The sequence below is a fragment of the Malaclemys terrapin genome, chromosome 23 (assembly GCF_027887155.1).
Source record: "Malaclemys terrapin pileata isolate rMalTer1 chromosome 23, rMalTer1.hap1, whole genome shotgun sequence".
Classification (NCBI taxonomy): domain Eukaryota; kingdom Metazoa; phylum Chordata; order Testudines; family Emydidae; genus Malaclemys; species Malaclemys terrapin.
Genome location: NC_071527.1, coordinates 15,627,236 through 15,645,890, shown reverse-complemented (window position 1 = coordinate 15,645,890; position 18,655 = coordinate 15,627,236). Strand labels below are relative to the sequence as shown.

The following is an 18,655-nucleotide window of genomic DNA, read 5'->3' as shown; positions in this document are numbered from 1 at the left end:
TAACGGCGCTTGCTGTGAACGTCTGCCCACGTCTCACCCTATGTGCCGGCTGTCCTCGTTACAGGGTGCAATGCTGCTCTCTCCCCCTCCTTCCCCCCACGCTCAGGGGCTTTTCACCTGCGTTTTATTTCTGTACATCTGGGAGGTGAATTTAGTGCTCCTTGAAAACAACGGAGTACATAGCACCAGCTGAGAACCGCACAGTTCAGGAGGGTTCCATTGAAGTCAGTCCATGCAGCTGATGCCCCTAAGTCCCGACCCACAGCCCCCTGCAATCCCAGCCCTGGGCTTCCCCCCCCCCCCCCCCAGCTCTGTCAGTGCCCCTCCATCCTGACCCATAGCCCCCTGCTAGCCCAGCCCTGGGTTCCCCTTTCACATTCAATCATGTCCCTTAGACCCCCTGCTTGCTATCCCCAGGGCCGGATTAATCTTTTGTGGGCCCCGGCACCCAGACCTTGGCCCTGTCCCCTGCTCCATCCTGAGGCTCCGCCCCCGCTCGGCTCCTTCCCACTGAGACCCCTCCCATGCTCCACCCTGAGGCCCCACCCCTGCTCGATCTCTTCCCTCCAAGGCCCCGCCCACCGCTTGCACAGGGGAGGGGGCAGAGAGGAGCAAGTGGTGGGTGGGCCACAGGGGGCAGGGCCATGGTCAGGGCACCTGGGCCCCCTCTGAGTGTGAGCCCAGCGTCATTGTAAACCCAGTACTGGCCATGCCACACCTCAGTTTCCCTCTAACTAGCTCTGCTGATGCACCTTAATCCCATCCCACAACCCCCCTGCTATTCCAGCCCTGTGTTCCCCCCCCCTTCAGCTCTGCCAGTGCCCACCATGTCATCAGAGACGTTGTGAAAAACGGCCTTGCTTGTCCCCGAGAGCACGTCACGCTGAGGTGTGCAGCTAGAAAACGCTCCAGACTGATCAATGGTCCAGTTATCTCCAGGGTGGGCACTGGCCCCGCATCCTCCCCCCGGTGGCTTCAACCTTGGTCGTCTCATAACAGCTCCCCGCACCCTGGGCCTACCAGAGGCTCCGTGGGAGAAGCCAACGTTTCCAAACACTGTCTTTGTTCTAGATCAGAACAAAGCCAAAAATCGAACCTTCCTGCGGGTCAGCGGAAACGTTCCTTTGCGATCAAATCAAACTCTTCCATTCTGATCTCGACTTTTCCAAATGTTCTAGTAGACAAGAAAATCATTTTCTAACCAAAAAACCTCAATATTCCAGTCTCCGATGGTCAAAGTGGAGGATATTGGCTGTATCAAAAGGCTTTTTTCAATTTTTTTTTAAACAAAGTTTTGTCCGAATCAATACGTTCCTCCTGATTTCTACAAAACGGTATTTTGCGACAGAAAAATGTTGATCAGCGTTACCCCTACCTGAGAGGCAGCCAGCCTCCTTTGTGATGCAGGCTCTGAACTGGCTGCTTCTTTCATCCCATTTAGCTGCATGTTTTCAAAGATGACTAGGAGAGTTAGACACTCAATTCAGTGTGATTTGGGCTCCTAAATCCCTTTGGCTCCTTCGAAAATCCCAGACTAAATTTCAAACCTGCAGCATGTTTACTTGCCGTATATATTTCAGTCGCTCGCTGTCGCTGTGCACTGAAGAGTCCCAGACAGCATGTGGTCCCTGGTAAACAAGAGAGACAAAGCTGCGTGTCAAGCTCTGTGGAAGCCAGTTTTTTAGAGCCTGTGATTGTTTCCTTTAATAAACGCCCCCTATTTGAAGGACTGTGATTCCACGTCTTGTGACCATGGGAGTCCTTTTCCAACAAGACGCAGGAGGCCAGATTCTGATCTGATTTACACCAGCATAAATCCAGAGTGAGTCTATTGACAGGGATTTTGAGCTCACCTGGCCTGATGTCAGAAGAACTGAGCCGTACTGGGTTAGACCAATGGTCCATCTAGCCCAGTATCCTCTCTTCCGACAGTGGCCAATGCCAGGTGCTTCAGAGGGAATGAATCAGCGAGTGATCCATCCCCTGTTGTCCACTCCCGGCTTCTGGCAGTCGAGGCTAGGCACACCCAGAGCATGGGGTTGTATCCCGGACCATCTTGGCTAACAGCCATTGATGGACCTATCTTCCAAATGTCAAGCCAGAGAGACCCCGCGGAGACCGATTCTGAGCACATGTCAAACTAAAAGAGACCCTCTTTGAAATCAAGAGTCACTCTGGATTGGCACCTGTTTAACTGAGATCAGACTCTTCTGCAATGGGTCTGACTCCTGTTCGCTGATCCGTCACCAGCGATCAGTCTGTTCCCCGTGCTTATAGGGCATCCCTGGCTTTTTTTTTTAAGGGACAGAGCAAAGCATCCAGGGGAAGACCCGTCGATTTATCAGCCCAGTGGCTTGCAAGGCGACCCTGAACCTGCTGGAGAACAGGAGCTATTTGATCTGGGGCCTCAGCAGTGACCTGTGGGACCTGAAGACTGAGTGAGTCTCCAGCATGCTCCTGGAGAGGCAGGAGGATTATGAGGCGGGTGGGTGGGTGGTTAATCCACTAGGCTGGGACTCAGGAGAAGTGGGTTCAATTCCCAGCGCTGCCACTGACCCCATGTGATCTTGGGTAAGTCATATCATCTCTGTGCCTCAGTTCCTGGGCTGTTTGGGGCAGGGATGCAGCCAGCCACAGCGGGGCCCTGAGCCAAGTGCTCCCATACTAACAATGGGGGGTGGTTCTCCTTAGTGCCCTGTGATCTCTGCCAGGCTGTACCCTGGACATGCGGGGTCTCCCCCCTCATCCCCCAAGGGCTGTGTTAATGTTTCCTCCTGCTCTCTTTCCCAGGACAGCGTACTTGCTCGGGAGTGGCTCCTGGGTGGAGCTGTGGCCAACCCCCGTGGAATGCCAGCAGGGACATTTCCAGGCCCTTTGCAAGGGGCTGGAGGCGTTTGCCCAGCACATGGTGACAAACGGCTGCCCTTCATAGACCAAGAAGAAGAGGACCCAGGAACGTCACCAGCTGTCACCCTTTCTGTGGGGAGGTCTCCCTCATCCCCCATCTCTCGTGTAAATTGGAGTCACGGCAGAACCGTTATACATTTCACAGCAGCAGGGATAGGACTCTCACCTTCCTGCATGCAGTCCCCTACCTCTGAATGTGCAGGAGAATCTCCTTCAGCTGCTCGTAGCTTAGGGCTTATGACACCCAGCGATGCAGTTCAAATTCCATCCAGTAGAGGGCAGCAGTGGACACACACACACACACACACACACACACACACACACACACCTCATAACACTGCTGTTTTCCATAACCCTCTTATCCTTGTAATACCCCCTGCTCTGCCATTTCTAGAGACATTGATCCAAGCTCTCTGGACACAGAGGACAGAGCACAGAACGGTACTGTGTGTGGGTCATCCCCACCCCTGAGATACCCAAGGGCTCTGTCATTTCCTTACACCGTGGCACACTTCAACAGTCCCTGAACTGATTACTCCCTTGTACAGCACCTGTTGCAATGCCCCCCCTCCCCCCCCGAATCCTCAGTCCAGAAACTTTGTGCCTCCTGGGACAGCGATCCTGAGGCATCTCTGTGGGTTTGTACCCGTTTTATCCTGAATGTGAATAAAGTTTGGCGGCAGCAGGGAAATGGCGATCAGCAGCCAGTAGGGGAGATTTATTTCATGACCTGCTCTAGACTGACTCCAAGCCCCCTATAACACTAGGGAAACTCGATGCCCCGTGTGGATGCTCTAGAGTGTAAGATTTTGGGGCAGGGACTGTCTTTTCATTGTGTGGCTGAACAGCGCCTGGCACGGTGGGGTCCTGGGTGCTGTGATCATACAAATAATTTAAAATTGCCTGGAATAAAGGTGACTATTCCAGAGTGACTCTGCATTAGAAGCACCCTAATACCTGCAGAATAAAGTGACCTGGTCTGGAATTGAGTATCCACAGGAGAAGCTCCAGTCAGTTTCTCTGTATAGACCAGGAAGGATGATGATCTAATGGTTAAAGTATTGATCTAGGCTGTGGGAGCCCTGGATTTAATTCCCTCATCTGTCCTCCTCTGGCCCCTGGGCAAGTCACATGGCCTCTCCCTGCCTCGGTTCCCCTGCTGATCAACAGGGAAGACAGCACTGCCTCCCAGGGGGTCGAGGATAAACCCATTAAAGAGTGTGACGTGTTTGAGTTCCAGTGATGAAAAGCACCATAGAAGAAATAGGGGTTATGTCATTACCAAGTTCGCCCCGTGCCCAGCCCTTCTTACGCAGCAGAAAGACGAAGGGGGAACATTTTGGCTAAGATTCCTGAGCACGGACCCAGCCTCGGTACATCTGTGCGCAATCCAACAACCCTAAGCCATCTCTGTGGTAATAGGCAAAGGACCCTCCCGTGCTGTTTTCCTGAGCAGTCTGGTTGGTTTTTGCTCGGAACGGGCACATCTCAGCAAGTGGCGGTTTGTTTAAAGCCTTCCGTGATCCAGAGGCTTGATTCTCACTTGCCCTACCGCCCCTTCGATGCTGCTGTTGCAAAGAAAAGGGACCATAACCCTGAGAGATCTCTCCTGGCAGAGGACATTGCTTGAGCTGCTAACCCCTTGAAGCTCCTGACACAGGGGATGTGTTCAAGGTGGAGTGGGCATGGCCAGCATGAAAAACTAGTCAAACAGCCGTCCAGATTAGTTAGTGGTGCGTAGCCACGCCCCCTTGGCCCTGGCCACGCCCCTCACGCCAAGGGCCACACGTGTGCTCCACATCACTGCAGGGAACCCTGGTGGCTGTTCAGTGTGTAAGTTAGAATAGCCTCAAGGCTGCTGTAAACTATGCGGGAAGGGACAGAAATGGTGTAAACCCACCTCTGCCCCTGTCCCTGATGCCAGTGGTGAATGGATCTCAGCCAGAGCAGGGAATCAGGGGCCCAGACTGCTGTCTAGCCCACACCTTCCAGGAATTATGGGGTACAAAGCCCCCATGTGGGCAGCTCCTCACTGGGCTGGTTCTGGGCCTTGCTCCAGCCAAATCCCAGAACTGCAGTGAGCAGGGAAATTGTTACTAAGACCATAAGAACGGCCGCACTGGGTCAGACCAACGGTCCATCTAGCCCAGTATCCTGTCTCCGACACGAATCAGAGGAGTGGCCGTGTTAGTCTGGATCTGTGAAAAGCGACAAAGAGTCCTGGGGCACCTTATAGATTCCAAAATGTCTGTTAGTCTATAAGGTGCCACGGGACTCTTTGTCTTCCGACAGCGGCCAATGCCAGATTCTTCCAAGGGCAGGGCCGCCCAGAGGATTCAGGGGGCCTGGGGCAAAGCGAGGGAGCTTGTACTCACCAGGCGGCGCTCCGAGTCTCCGGTGGCAGCGGCATTTCGGCGGCGGGGGGTCCTTCAGTCGCTCTGCGTCCTCGGCAGCACTGAAGGGCACCCCGCTGCCGAAATGCCGCCGAAGACCCGGACCGCCGCCGGGTGAGGAAAGGGATTCTCGGCCAGGGCTCGCGGGGCCCAGGGCCTGGGGCAAATTGCCCCACTTGCCCCCCCTCTGGGCGGCCCTGTCCAAGGGAATGAACAGTACAGGGCAATCATCAGATGATCCATCCTCTATTGCCCAGTTCCAGCATCTGGCAGTCAGAGGTTTAGGGACACCCTGACTGTCTTGGTTAATAGACATTGATGGACCTAACCTCCATGCACATATCTAATTCATTTTTGAACCCAGGTATAGTTTTGGCCTTTGCAACCTCCCCTGGCAACAAATTCCACAGATTGACTGTGCATTGTGCGAAGAAATACTTCCTTTTGTTTGTTTTAAGCCTAATGCCTATTAATTTCATTGGGTGACCCCTGAGTCTTGTGTTATGTGAAGGGGTAAATAACACTTCCTTATTCACTGTCTCCACACCATTCCGGATTTTAGAAACCTCTAGTTTATCCCCCCTTAGCTGTCTCTTTTTTTTAAGATGAACAGTCCCAGACTTTTTAATCTCTATGGAAGCTGCTCCACACCGCTAATCATTTTTGTTGCCCTTCTCTGCACCTTTTCCATTTCTAATACATCTTTTTTGAGTTGGGGCGACCAGAACTGCACACAGTATTCAAGATACGGGTGTGCCATGGATTTATGTAGTGGCATTATGATAATTCTGCCTTATTATCTATCCCTTTCCTAATGGTTCCTACCAGTCTGTTCGCTTTTTTGACAGCCACTGCACGTTGATCAGATGTTTTCAGAAAACAATCAATGATGACTCCAAGATCTCTTTCCTGAGTGGTGACAGCTAATTTAGATCCCATCATTTTGTATGTACAGTTGGGATTATATTTTCCAATGTGTATTACTTTACATTTATCGACATTGAATTTCATCTGCCATTTTGTTGCTCAGTCACCTAGTTTAGTGAGATCCCTTTGTAACGCTTCACAGTCAGCTTTGGGTTTACAAAATTACTCACGATCGTTATCATCTGCAAACGTTGCCACCTCACTATGTACAGCTTTCCCCAGATCATTTATGAATACGTTGAACAGCACAGGCACCAGTACAGATCCCTGGGAAACATCACTATTTACCTCTCTCCATTCTGAAAATGACCACTTATTCCTACCCTTTGTTTCCTATCTTCTAACCAGTTCATGGGAGCATTTTCCCTCTTATCCCATGACTGCTTACTTTGCTTAAGAGCCTTTGATGAGGGACCTTGTCACAGGCTTTCTGAAAGTCCAAGTACACTATATCCACTGGATCCCTCTTGTCCACATGTTCATTGAGCCCCTCAAAGAATTCTAGTAGATTGGTGAGGTATGATTTCCCTTTACAAAAGCCGTGTTGACTCTTCCCCAGCAAATTATGCTCATCTATGTGTCCAACAGTTCTGTTCTTTACCTTAGTTTCAACCAATTTGCTGGTACTGACGTTAGGCTTACTGGCCTGTAATTGCCAGGATCGCCTCTGGAGCCTTTTTAAACAATTGGCATCACATTCGCTATCCTCCAGTCATGTGGTCCAGAAGCTGATTTAAGTGGTAGGTGACATACCACAGTTCTGCAGGGTCCCCCTTTATTATTTTAAAGAATTTATAATTGAACTTTTTTTGAATCTCAAAAGCATTTTCAAGGTCAGAACACGGAGGACTGGGAGGGGCTCCCACGACACAATGAGACCCAGCAAGTTGTGTTTGGAAATATGTTAGCTGGTCATGGCCAGTACAGGAACATGTCGGCATGCTAATGCTGTGCAATTTCATTCAAGATGCATAAACTGACAGCGGATCAGCCCTGGGGAACAGTTGTTTGGCCCTGCACAACAAAATGGCCCAAACCTCAAAAAACACCTCAGACAAATCCTTCAAAGCTTGGCTACTTCAAAAGAAAGTGCGTATATAAAAATAAATCAAGGGCAGCGGCAACTCAGCTGTCATGAGCCAGGGTACAATAACAAAGCCCCATGTCCATGCTCCAACCCTACAATAACAAAGCCCCATGTCCATGCTCCAACCCTACAATAACAAAGCCCCATCCGCAGGCTCCAACCCTACAATAACAAGCTACTGCACAGGTGCCCCTACAGTAACAAAGGCCCACGTGCATCCTCCAACCCTACAATAACAAAGGCCCACGTGCATGCTCCAACCCTACAATAACAAAGGCCCACGTGCATCCTCCAACCCTACAATAACAAAGGCCCACGTGCATGCTCCAACCCTACAATAACAAAGGCCCACGTGCATCCTCCAACCCTACAATAACAAAGGCCCACGTGCATGCTCCAACCCTACAATAACAAAGGCCCATGTGCATCCTCCAACCCTACAGTAACAAAGGCCCACGTGCATCCTCCAACCCTACAGTAACAAAGGCCCACGTGCATCCTCCAACCCTACAATAACAAAGGCCCAGTGCATCCTCCAACCCTACAATAACAAAGGCCCACGTGCATCCTCCAACCCTACAATAACAAAGCCCCATGTCCATGCTCCAACCCTACAATAATAAAGCCCCAGCGGCAGGCTCCAACCCCCCCCCCCCCATAACAAGCCGCCCTGCACCCCCGGGTTACCTGGCAGGGGGGCGGGGATGGCCAGAGGGTGCCCCCCCTCCCGGGGCGGGACAGGCAGGAAGGGCGGGGCATGGGGGAGCGCTGGGCAGGGCTCTGCCCCACGCCCCGGGAGCTGGGGGAGGCCGGCTTGCAGGGACTACAAGCCCCGGCGTGCTGCGGGCTCGCGGGGCGTTTCCCTCGGCCGCTCGGATGAAGGAGCCGTAGCTGGAGCCGCTGCAAGGCGGGGACTGGCGGAGCCGGTGGCGATCCAGCTCGCAGCGGTGCAGGTAGGCGGGGGGCCGGGCTCCGAGCTCCCGGCTCCAAGGGCAGCTGAATCCCGCAGCAAGGGGGTCCCCCCCATCTCGGGGGGTAAAGCGGGGCTTCGCCTTGTGCTCAGCCCTCCCCCGATCCTGGGGGGCTGGGAGATTGGGGTGCATGGGGGGGAGTAAGAAAGGTTGGGGGTGCATTGCGGATCCGAGCCCAGGAGGACCCAGGGGTGCACTGGGAAGAGCTGAGAACTAGGGGGAGCAGGGGGTGCCTTGGGGAAGGGGAAAAGCGGGGGGTGGGGTGCAGGAAAGATCAGGGTGCCATGAGAGCAGGGGTGTATTGGGAAGCAAGATCTGGGAGCTAGGGACCCCTGGGAGGGGGGTACATTGGGTGGAGCTGGAAGTGGGGTGCAAAGTGCAATGGGGGTGTTGGGAATTGGGTCTGCAGCAGGGACAGGGTGGGGGTGAGTGTCCATCAGAAGCACACTACAGGGTGGCTCTCTGGGGAGCTGGCCTGAGACCCACCTTCCGTGGTGGGGAGGCCCGGCGGAGACCTTCCTGTGGAGAGAGGAGCCCCATCTTCTATATATAGCCTGACCCTGCAGGATCTAGTTCCAGAATAAGCCAAGATTAGTCAGGCCGGCTGCAGCTGCTGCCAGGGAAGGACACAGAGCTCGTTATGCTGGTGCCATTTTGAGCAGTAACCATGAATTTCCAGGGAGAGGTTTATTGTACTGAGGGTTCACCCTCTCCCCTCCTTAATCCCACCTGGATCAGACTCCCACAGGCCCGGAGTCCCCCTGAGTCACATGGCCCATGATCCTGGACCGTCTCTTCCAGGCGTGGTCAGGTACAGTTTGTATCAGCCCTTGGTGCTCACTGGGTTCTGGGGTGACCTACCTGGGTTCTGTGCCTTCTCTGACCCACAGGCCTGGGTGAAACACTGACACCCCCTCTGCATTGCATTAGTGTTGGTATTACAGAAGCACCTAGGTTGGGGCCTTGCACAGAGCCCCAACCGTGATCAGGGCCCATCCCGCATCGTGCTGGGTGCTACGCAGGCCCCCGTCATGCCAGATTCTGCACAGACATATAGTGAGAGACAGTCCCAGCCCTGAAGATTGTACAGTATGCACAGAGGAAGGCTGGGTATAAGGAATTATTATTGTACCCATTTTGCAGGCAGCGAAACTGAGGCACAGGTATGCCGTAACTTGCCTCAGGTCTGCATGTGGCAGAGGTGGAACCTGAGCCCAGTTCTCCTTTGTCTGCCTGTCACTTTAGATTCTTTGGGGCAGGGACCGTCTCTTACTCTGTGCAGCGACCGGTGCGTGACAGGGGACCCCAATCTCAGCTCTGGCTTGTAGGTGCCCCCATAGTCCAAAATTACAGTCCTAGAAGTGACAGGTTTCAGAGTGGTAGCCGTGTTGGTCTGTATCAGCAAAAAGAACGAGGAGTACGTGTGGCACCTTAGAGACTAACAAATTTATTTGAGCATAAGCTTTCATGGGCTAATACCCATTTCATCGGATGCATGCAGTGGAAAATACAGAAGGAAGATATATATACACACAGAGGACATGAAAAAATGGGTGTTGCCATACAAACTATAACAAGTAATCAATTAAGGTGGGCTATTATCAGCAGGAGAACACTTCAACCTCCCTGGTCACTCAATTACAGACCTCGAAGTCGCAATACTCCAACAAAAAACTTCAAAAACAGACTCCAACGAGAAACTGCAGAACTGGAATTAATTTGCAAACTGGACACCATTAAATTAGGTATGAATAAAGACTGGGAGTGGATGGGTCATTACACAAAGTAAAAACTATTTCCCCATGCTAATTTTTTTCCCTACTATTACTTGCACCTTCTTGTCAACTGTTGGAAATGGACCATCCTGATTATCACTAAAAAAAGGTTTTTTTCCCCTCTCCTGCTGCTAATAGCCCACCTTAATGATTACTCTCATTATAGTTGGTATGGCAACACCCATTTTTCATGTCCTCTGTGTGTATATATATCTTCCTACTGTATTTTCCACTGCCTGCATCCGATGAAATGGGCATTAGCCCATGAAAGCTTATGCTCAAATAAATTTGTTAGTTTCTAAGGTGCCACAAGGACTCCTAGTCCTAGAAGTGTTGCATTTAAAAGGCCTTTCATCCTATGAGCGATCGGGCTTGTTTTGTGTCCATCCCACCTACTCAGGAATCGGCTGTGAACTTCTGGCTCCCTTTTTAAAGAGCTTTTATCGCCTCGGTCAATATAAAAGTGGGTTATAACAGAGCGTAACTGAACAGGACGAAATCTGGAGCCGGATCTCCTCCTCGCAGGCCCGACCCCCTCGTTAATTGTCCCGTGGCCCCTTTGCCAGCTCTCTGTACCCGCTTCGGTGCCTGCCTGCGGTGGAATTCTCAGCCGGGTGAGATCAGCAGGGTGGGCCTTTTGTCCCCAAAGAAATCAAAGCTTAGAGCAATAATAACCCAGCATCCGTCCTTTGATTGGTTATAATTCCCTCCCCCGTCTCCCCCCCGGCTCTGCGGCCGGCCTGAGAGCAGCCTTGCTGGGTCTGAACTGGGTCAGGGGGAGAGATCCAAGGCGTGGATCCGGCATGAAGAACTTGAGATCGAGGGCAGGCGTTGCCATGAGGAGCTGGTGCCCGTTAATTATTAATTGCCGACTGCCTTGGCACGGGCCCTCCTGTTGTGTCTGGCCTGTCAAACGCATCCGCAGATGAAACCTGACGTTTGCCAGCTTGTCGAGTTATTAGGGGTGTTGTGGTATCCCGTAGAGACCTCAGCTGCGATCGGGGCGGGGGGAGGGCGTCCTGCCGGGTGAGAGCCAGTCCCGTGCTCCAAAGAGCTCACAGCCTAAATAGACCAAAGAGGGGAGGGGAAAAAGAGGCACAGAGCCCCAGTGCTTTGCCCAAGGTCGCCCAGAGGCTGAGCTGGGAAACAGAACCACGGCCCTCATCTGCCCCCTGTGCTCCGGCAGAGCTGGGTCACCAGCAAGCCCTGATTCTCCCCCCAACCCGCGCCCCGTTCCCGAGCATGCTGACACGGCCGCGCCGGAGCCTTGGAGTGTAGATGCCACGTCCAGCGGCAGCAGCGCGTTTCTGGCAGCATGAGAACATCCCCTGCCCGGGCGACGGGAGCGTCCGACCTAGCTGCGTCTACACCAGGGGTTAGGGTGGTTAGTTACGGCGCTCGGGGGTTGGGCTCTTCACTCCCCTGAGCTGACGGGCGGAGCCGGCGCTGGCCCCGGCTGCGGGAATAAGAGGCTGAGACGGTTCCAGAATAGAACAACATGTTCTCCCGCGGGAGGGGGATGGGCTGAGGCTGGTGCCGCTTCGACTGGTGGAAATCCTCTCCTAGGAAGAGACCGAGATCAGAGGCTGGCGGGGACGGGGGGGGGGTCACGTAGAGGGCAACCAGATCCATGAAGGGGAAGATGGGCCTGGCACAACTGAGTAGATCAGTGGCCTGACGCCTAACACCCCCAGCCCCCACTCTGCCCTCTAAGCCCCACTCTCCCCCCCCAGAGCTGGGGATAGAACCCAGGAGTCCTGATTCCCAATTCTCCCCCGCCCCCAACCACTAGGCTCTGCTCCCTTCTCAGACCTGCAGCTAGAACCCAGGAGTCCTGAGTTGCAACCCTCCTACTCTAACCACTAGACCCCACTCCCTCCACCCTCTTTGAACCTGACGTCTCTTGCCCAGACAGACAGACAGACAGGGATGTCCTGCAGGAACGTGTTGCTGACTGGCTGCTCCTCCGGGATCGGGCTGGCTCTGGCCGTCCGGCTGGCTAAAGATGAGCTGAAGAGATTCCGAGGTGAGAGGGTCGGGCTGGGGATTATAAAGAGCTGGAGAAGAGGAGGAACATGCCGCAAAGGGCAGAGAAATGATAACGATCTTACAACTTCTATGGCCTTTTGTCCCCAGGAGTTTTATAGCCCTATATACCGAATCACTTCTCCCACCACTGAGATGCAGCCACCTCTGGGGTGGGATGTGGCCGCTGTTAATACAGAGATCATTCAGCCAGTGCTGAAAGGCAGCCACCTTTGGGTGGGATGGGGCGTGGGAACAGTTTATGCAGGGTTCGCTCACCCACTGCTGAGATGCAGCTGCCTCTGGGGTGGGGCACATCAGCTGTTAATGCAGAGATTGCTCAGCCACTGCAGAGATGCAGCCACCTCTGGAGTAGGGTTTGGCTGGTGTGTAACAGCCGCGCTGCATGGGAGTTTAGGACAAGACGCGCAGAGTGCTTTGTTCAGTCGAAGCTGCAGGGAGAGTCTACGGAGGCAGAATGTAATTAGCCAACGGGTGGGGCAGGAAGGGGCATCCAGCATCCTGAATCGTGTGAAAATTGCCCTGTGATCTCTGATGGGGCAGGACCCTGACCAGGTAAACGGCACCATTCTGCCTCATAGCACCCACTGGGGCCACACTGGTATAGCCTGCAAGGGGAGACCGCCCCCTACTGAGCCCCCACCCTGGTTCTGCAGCACAGTTCCCCCTAGTGCATTAGTCTGCGCAGACAGTCCCCCTCCCCCAACCAACCCAGTGCCCCCTACTGAGCCCCTCACCCTGCAGCCCCCATCTTAGCCCTGGGAGTCTCCCGTCCAAGCGCCAACCAGGCCTGAGCCTGCTTAGCACAGGAGTGGGGCCCTGAGCTTCCTGGCTGGTTTGAACCCCCGTGCCCCCTCCATCTCTCTGCCTAGTCATCGCCACCATGAGGAACCTGGACAAGCGGGAGGCCTTGGAGAAGCAGGCGGGGCCGGCGCTGGACAAGACCCTGGAAATCCGCCAGATGGACGTGACCAGCGAGGAATCCATCCGGCGCTGCGTGGAGGGCATTCCCCAGCGGAGAGTGGACGTGCTGGGTAGGAGAGCCGGCCTGGCCTCTCGGGGCTGTGTGGGATGCCTTCCTTGGAACGCATCCGGTGGTGGGGAGGTTGGGGGACCGCTGCACTCTTCCCTTACTCCCTTGCCCCACAGATGCACCGTGGGAGTGGGGGCTGGAGCAGCTGGGGGTTCCTCCAGAGGAGGGAGTCTAAGGAATGTCTTGTCTTGGGTACCTTGGACCCCGCCCATTTAGATGCACCCATTTAGACCCCACCCACTTAGACTCCACCCATTTTTCTAGCCTGTAATTTACACAGCCCCTTACAGGTAGCTTCTGCATTTGCCCCCCTGAGTCTCTACTCCCCTCTGCCCCGGACTCCTGGGTACGTCAGTGGCACGTCCTGAGCTCAAGTAAATGGAGGAGCTAGGTGGCTTCGCCCTGCCCATTTGCCCCCACTAAAAATCCGGCCACGAGTGCGAGGGCAGGTTCTGGCCCTTCGGCGCGAAGGTTGTTTTGTGGGGTAGGGGGCAGTTGACACCGGAACTCACGCGCGTGCACTCGACTGGCCTTGCTGGGCGGTGACCCAGCGGCGGGTTCGGCTGAACAGGGAAGGGGACGCTCTGTAAAGCGGGGATCTCTATGCGTTCCCCGGCAGAGCTGAGCCCCCACTCAGGGGGAGTGTAGGAAACGCCATATGGGATCAAACCCACGGGCCCATCTAGCCGGATATCCTCCATGTCCTGCTACCTTGGATGGGCCCATCTAGGATGTCCGGCCATGAGGCCTGTGGGGTCGCCCCACCTGAAGAAAAGGAGCCCCATGGTGTGGGCCCGCCAGAGAGCCGGATGGGCCATTTGTGCCTCTGCCTTTGGTGATCGGAGCTGGGGGGGAACAGGGGATCCTGGCTCCCCTCCCCCTGTCTCAGTGGGACTCCCCACTCCCAATCGGCGCTCACCCCCCTAGCGGAGGGGGGAGCTACAGCAGCTGCCATACCCTGGGGGGTTCCTGGGGCTCACGCGCCCCCCTCCGTTGCAGTGAACAACGCGGGGCTGGGCATGATCGGGCCGGTGGAGAGCCAGAGCGTCGCTGCCATGAAGAGTCTCTTTGACACCAACTTCTTCGGGCTGGTGCGGCTGGTGCGCGAAGTTTTCCCCGACATGAAGCGCCGGCGCCGGGGCCACGTCGTGGTGATGAGCAGCGTGCTGGGGCTGCAAGGTGAGACTGGGGCGGGGGGCTGGGGCCCCTGGGGACTGGCTGCACCTTGCTGATTTGGGGGGGGGGACAGGTCCAGGCTCCTGTTGATGGCCCCTGCTGTGTGGAAACCACCCGGAGCCCCAGCCTGCCCGCCCGTGGGACCCTGCCTCCCCTCTCCTGCTGGGACCCTGAGCCCTGGGCTCTCCCACCCCCCATAAGACCCTGACCCCAGTGTGCTGGGTTCTGTATGATATTTATTAGGTGTATTACGGTAGCCCCAGCCGTGGCCCAGGGCCCCACTGTGCTAAGCGCTGTACAAACGCAGAGCAAGAAGCTGGTCTCTGCCACGAGATATAAGACAGGAGACAGACGGGGGAGGCCCAGGAGCTGGTGGGACAATTCAGGTCAGTACCACGGGCAGGTGTCTCCGCTCCCCAGTGGCCAACCCCTCGTCAAGTTCTGGGCAGGCCCTCCCGGCAGAGCAGAGCCTCACCCTTGTCCAGCCTAGCTTCCACCCCTCCCTCTGCTTCACCCCGGGGGGCTGAATCGCTCTCCCCTCTGCTCCCCAGGCCTCATCTTCAACGACATCTACTCCGCCTCCAAGTTCGCTGTGGAGGGTTTCTGTGAGAGCTTGGCCCTGCAGGCGCTGAAGTTTGGCGTGAAGTAAGTCTGGGGGGCAGGGCTGTGTAGGGGAGATGAGCCCCAGCGCTACAGGGGGGCAATGGACATTCCCAGCCGCCCCCCGTCCTGAAGCTCGGAGGGGTTGCAGGCAGGTGGCTGCAGGGAGTGGATGGGAGGTGCCTGGTTGCTCCATTGATCCATTAGAACGACTTGGCAGCCCCCACCGCTGCTGACTTTGCTGGTGCTCAGATAAGGGGGATGGACCCACCGAGGCTGTGAGGGGTGGGGTCCAGGTGGCCTCTCCCTCCCCTCCGCCCCATGCGCATCCTAGCACTGTTGGCTTAGTGCATCGCGTGTGCACGGAAGGGGAGGTATCGACCGCAGTGCTGGGACCTCAGGCTGGGTGCAACAGGCGTAAGGATATTGGATGATATGGCCCAGCCATCTGAGACGGCAATGCAGGGAGGTGGGATCCCAGAGTTGGTGGGAGGAAGGGATGGAGGTAGGCGGGTGGCGGGAGGGAGGGAACAGTGGGTAGGTAGAGGGAGAAAGGGCTGGAAGGAGGAATGGATGGATGGAGCAGTGGGTGGATAAAAGGAGGAAGGAGGGGAAGGTGGGTGGGTGGAAGGAGGGATGGTTGGATGGAGGGAGCAGTGGGTAGGTAGAGGGAGAAAGGGCTGGAAGGAGGAATGGATGGATGGAGCAGTGGGTGGATAAAAGGAGGGGAAGGTGGGTGGGTGGAAGGAGGGATGGTTGGATGGAGGGAGCAGTGGGTAGGTAGAGGGAGAAAGGGCTGGAAGGAGGAATGGATGGATGGAGCAGTGGGTGGATAAAAGGAGGAAGGAGGGGAAGGTGGGTGGGTGGAAGGAGGGATGGTTGGATGGATGGAGCAGTGGGTGGATAAAAGGTGGAAGGAGGGAGGGGTGGGTGGTCTGATATGGGAGAGGCAGCAGGTGGGGTGCTGGATTAGAAGGCCCACTGGTCTAAGGAGGTGATACACCAACCTGTGCAACCCAGCACTTTGCCCCTGCATGGCAGCTCCTATCTGCGTGTGCCCTAATGAGCCCAGAGCCAGGCCCTGGCTGGGTACATGAGCTGTGACATGTTACTGTCTCCTGCTCCTCCCCAGCATCAGCCTGATCGAACCTGGGCCGGTGGTGACCGAGTTCGAAAGGAAACTCTACGAAGAAGCCGCCTGCATGGACCTGTCTGCCGTTGACCAGGAGACACTGGATATATTCCAAGGCTTCTACATGGCCTATTCCAAGGAAGTCTTCACGGTGCTGGGGCAGTCGCCGGACGAGGTGGCTGAGGTAGGGAGCCATTTCCCCACCCTCCCGCGCTCATACGGACCTGCGACCCCCTTCCTAGCCCTACAGCGCTCGGCTCTAACCACACTGACACTGGGGACCTAGGGAGGACGGGTGGATAGTTAGATCCTAGGGGCCTGCTTGCCAGAGGTTCTAAGCACCCCCAAATCTAGTGGTGGCACCTGGAGCGGCCGGGGCTGTCAACATCATCTCCAGGCTCAACCTTGAGACGCGGCTCGGCCTCTGTCCCAGTCATCTGCCGCGTGGGGTGGGGTGTGGGTCTGTGTAAGGGCAGGGTGCCCAGCGGTGAAGCATGTATGTTACTGCTCAACACTTCGAGATCCATAGATAAAAAGCATTTTTGTTGAGCTGGGCACAGCTATCCCCATTTTACAGAGGGGGGAAACTGAGGCCTTGAAAAGGGAAGGGACTTGCAGAGCTGGGATTGAACCCAGGAGTCCTGGCTCCCAGCCCCCCTGCTCTAACCACCAGGCCCCACTCCCCTCCCCTCCCTGAGCTGGGAACAGAACCCAGGAATCCTGGCTCCCAGCGCCCCCCTCCCCCAATCACCTAGGCAGTACCGTAATACACCTAATAAATAATATACAGTGGCCAGTGTAGTGGGGCTTGAGCCATGGCTGGGGCTCGTAGGGGCTACCAATACCAACAGTAAGTGGTAATCAGAGTGATGCTGATTTACACCAGTTCGTGATCTGGCCCATTGAGTCCAATGGAGCCATGATTATTTATATTATCATCGTGCCTAGGAGTCCCCGTCATGGCCTAGGACCCCATTGTGTTAGGTGCTGTACAAATACCAGCTGGGGATGCGGCTCATTGACCCCAATGGAGCTGTGCCTGATGTCATATCAACTGGGGATCTGCCCCGGTACGGGTTAAACTTAGGGCGTCGGTCGAGCGTCTAACAGGCAGGCCCTTCCTCCGCTCTCCCCAGCACACGGTCAAGGTGATCATGGCAGAGAAGCCGCCTTTTCGCTACCAGACCAACAGCCTCTACACGCCCATGACCACCCTGAAACACGCCGACCCCACCGGGAACCTGCCTCTGAACGCCTTCCACCAGATGATCTTCCAGCACGACCGGCTCTTCAAAGCCAGCCTCAGCCTTCTCAAGATGCTGCAGTGGAGGAAGAGGAGGGACGTGTCCTATAACAAGTCTCCTTGAGACGAAGGCACCAATCCCCTTCCTCCTCCTCCTCCTCCTCCCTGGACAACACAGGCAGCTCCAGCTATAGATCTCCCCCCGCCCTCCCCGCCCCACTCCCATGCTCTGTAGCACGACCCTAGCTTCCAGTGTGGACAGCCACTGTAAAAGCACAAAACCTTGGACCGAGGGGAGGTGCTAGCACAGTGAGTGATGTGGGGAGCGGGGAGGAGGCATTGTGTTTAGGAGCATGGATCTACCAGGGGACTAGCAACACCTCCTCTTTGCCCTCTTTTTAACCAGCTGATTCTTTTGTATCATTTTTTTTAAGTACATTTGGGGTTTTAAAAGGATTAAAAAAAAAAAAAAAAAAACCTTTCAAAACGTAGAGGAGTGAGGCCCTGCTGTAGGGTAGGCCCCAGGAGCCCTGACTCTCACTCCCCTCCCAGGGCTGGAGATGGGACCCGGAGTCCTGACCTCTCCCAGGGCTGGGGATTGAACCCAAGAGTCTGGATGCCTGGCCCAATGCTCTAACCACTAAGCACCACTCCCCTCCCACAGGTGGGGCTAGATCCCTGGATGTATTGAGTTGTCTTCCCCACCCGAGACCCACGTGTGGGAGTGGGCCCAGCTGTGCTTCCACCAGGGGGTGTGATAGACATCCTGCATGAGGCGGCAGCCCAGCAGGGCTTGTGCCCTGGCAAAGGGAGCGACGGGGCATCAGACTGTCCCCCCGACACTATGGGGGAGGCCTGTAGGAAGATGGCGGGGTGGCTGGTTCAGGGAGGGGATGACTACCGTACTTGCTAGAGTTAGGGGCAGCATGTTTGCCAGCAGGCTACTAATGCAGCCAGACTTGGAAGACACTCAACTAGGGTTTGATGCGGCCCATGGCCCCAGGTTCAAGTGGGTTTAGTGGCGGGGCTGGGGGCAGTGAAGCAGTTTAGCTGGCACGTCCCAGGGGGCCGCAACAGCTCCCAAGAGGGGGTGAGTATTTAGTCTGCAGCATTTTCCTCAGCGTGCTGCACCCTCTTAAGGCCAGGCTCCTGATCTCCCCCTCTCCTCAATCTCCCCCTTGGGGTGGCAGCTGGCCCCCTGCCCAGCACCTGCGGTAGCGCTGGGACCATGTGCCTGTGTTGTAGTGTGTGCAATGACTCACTCCCCCAGCAGCTGTTCAGGGCCAGGGCCGCCCATCCGATCAACCTGTAGGGGTGCAGGAGTCCCTCTCTCAATAAACAGAAGTGCCCGAGCGTGGTGACTGG

General features: G+C 55.5%; 2 protein-coding genes across 8 annotated transcripts in view; both read left to right on the top strand.

Annotated features, from left to right (window-relative positions):
* LOC128828095 (A.superbus venom factor 1-like) overlaps positions 1-3,604 on the top strand; it is a 42,896-nt gene extending 39,292 nt beyond the window's left edge. For both annotated transcript variants that reach the window (XM_054012458.1, XM_054012457.1), the window contains exons 40-41: positions 2,303-2,438; positions 2,791-3,604. In XM_054012458.1, the coding sequence (XP_053868433.1) occupies positions 2,303-2,438; positions 2,791-2,932 (278 nt within the window). In that variant the 3' untranslated portion in view covers positions 2,933-3,604. The remainder of the gene's footprint in view (positions 1-2,302; positions 2,439-2,790) is intronic.
* A 4,549-nt stretch (positions 3,605-8,153) lies between these two features.
* Positions 8,154-18,643, top strand: LOC128828112 (retinol dehydrogenase 8-like). Of its 6 annotated transcripts, none has more exons than XM_054012494.1 (7): positions 8,154-8,267; positions 11,976-12,086; positions 12,979-13,140; positions 14,139-14,318; positions 14,867-14,960; positions 16,048-16,231; positions 17,184-18,643. In XM_054012494.1, the coding sequence occupies exons 2-7, from the start codon at positions 11,990-11,992 to the stop codon at positions 17,412-17,414; spliced, it is 948 nt and encodes a 315-aa protein (XP_053868469.1). In that variant the 5' UTR covers positions 8,154-8,267; positions 11,976-11,989; the 3' UTR covers positions 17,415-18,643. The 6 variants fall into 6 exon arrangements, with proteins under 6 accessions (XP_053868469.1, XP_053868468.1, XP_053868467.1 ...); XM_054012493.1 differs by having other exon boundaries at positions 8,155-8,267; positions 11,972-12,086; XM_054012492.1 differs by lacking the exon at positions 8,154-8,267 and adding an exon at positions 8,788-9,096.
* Positions 18,644-18,655: the final 12 nt, after the last annotated feature.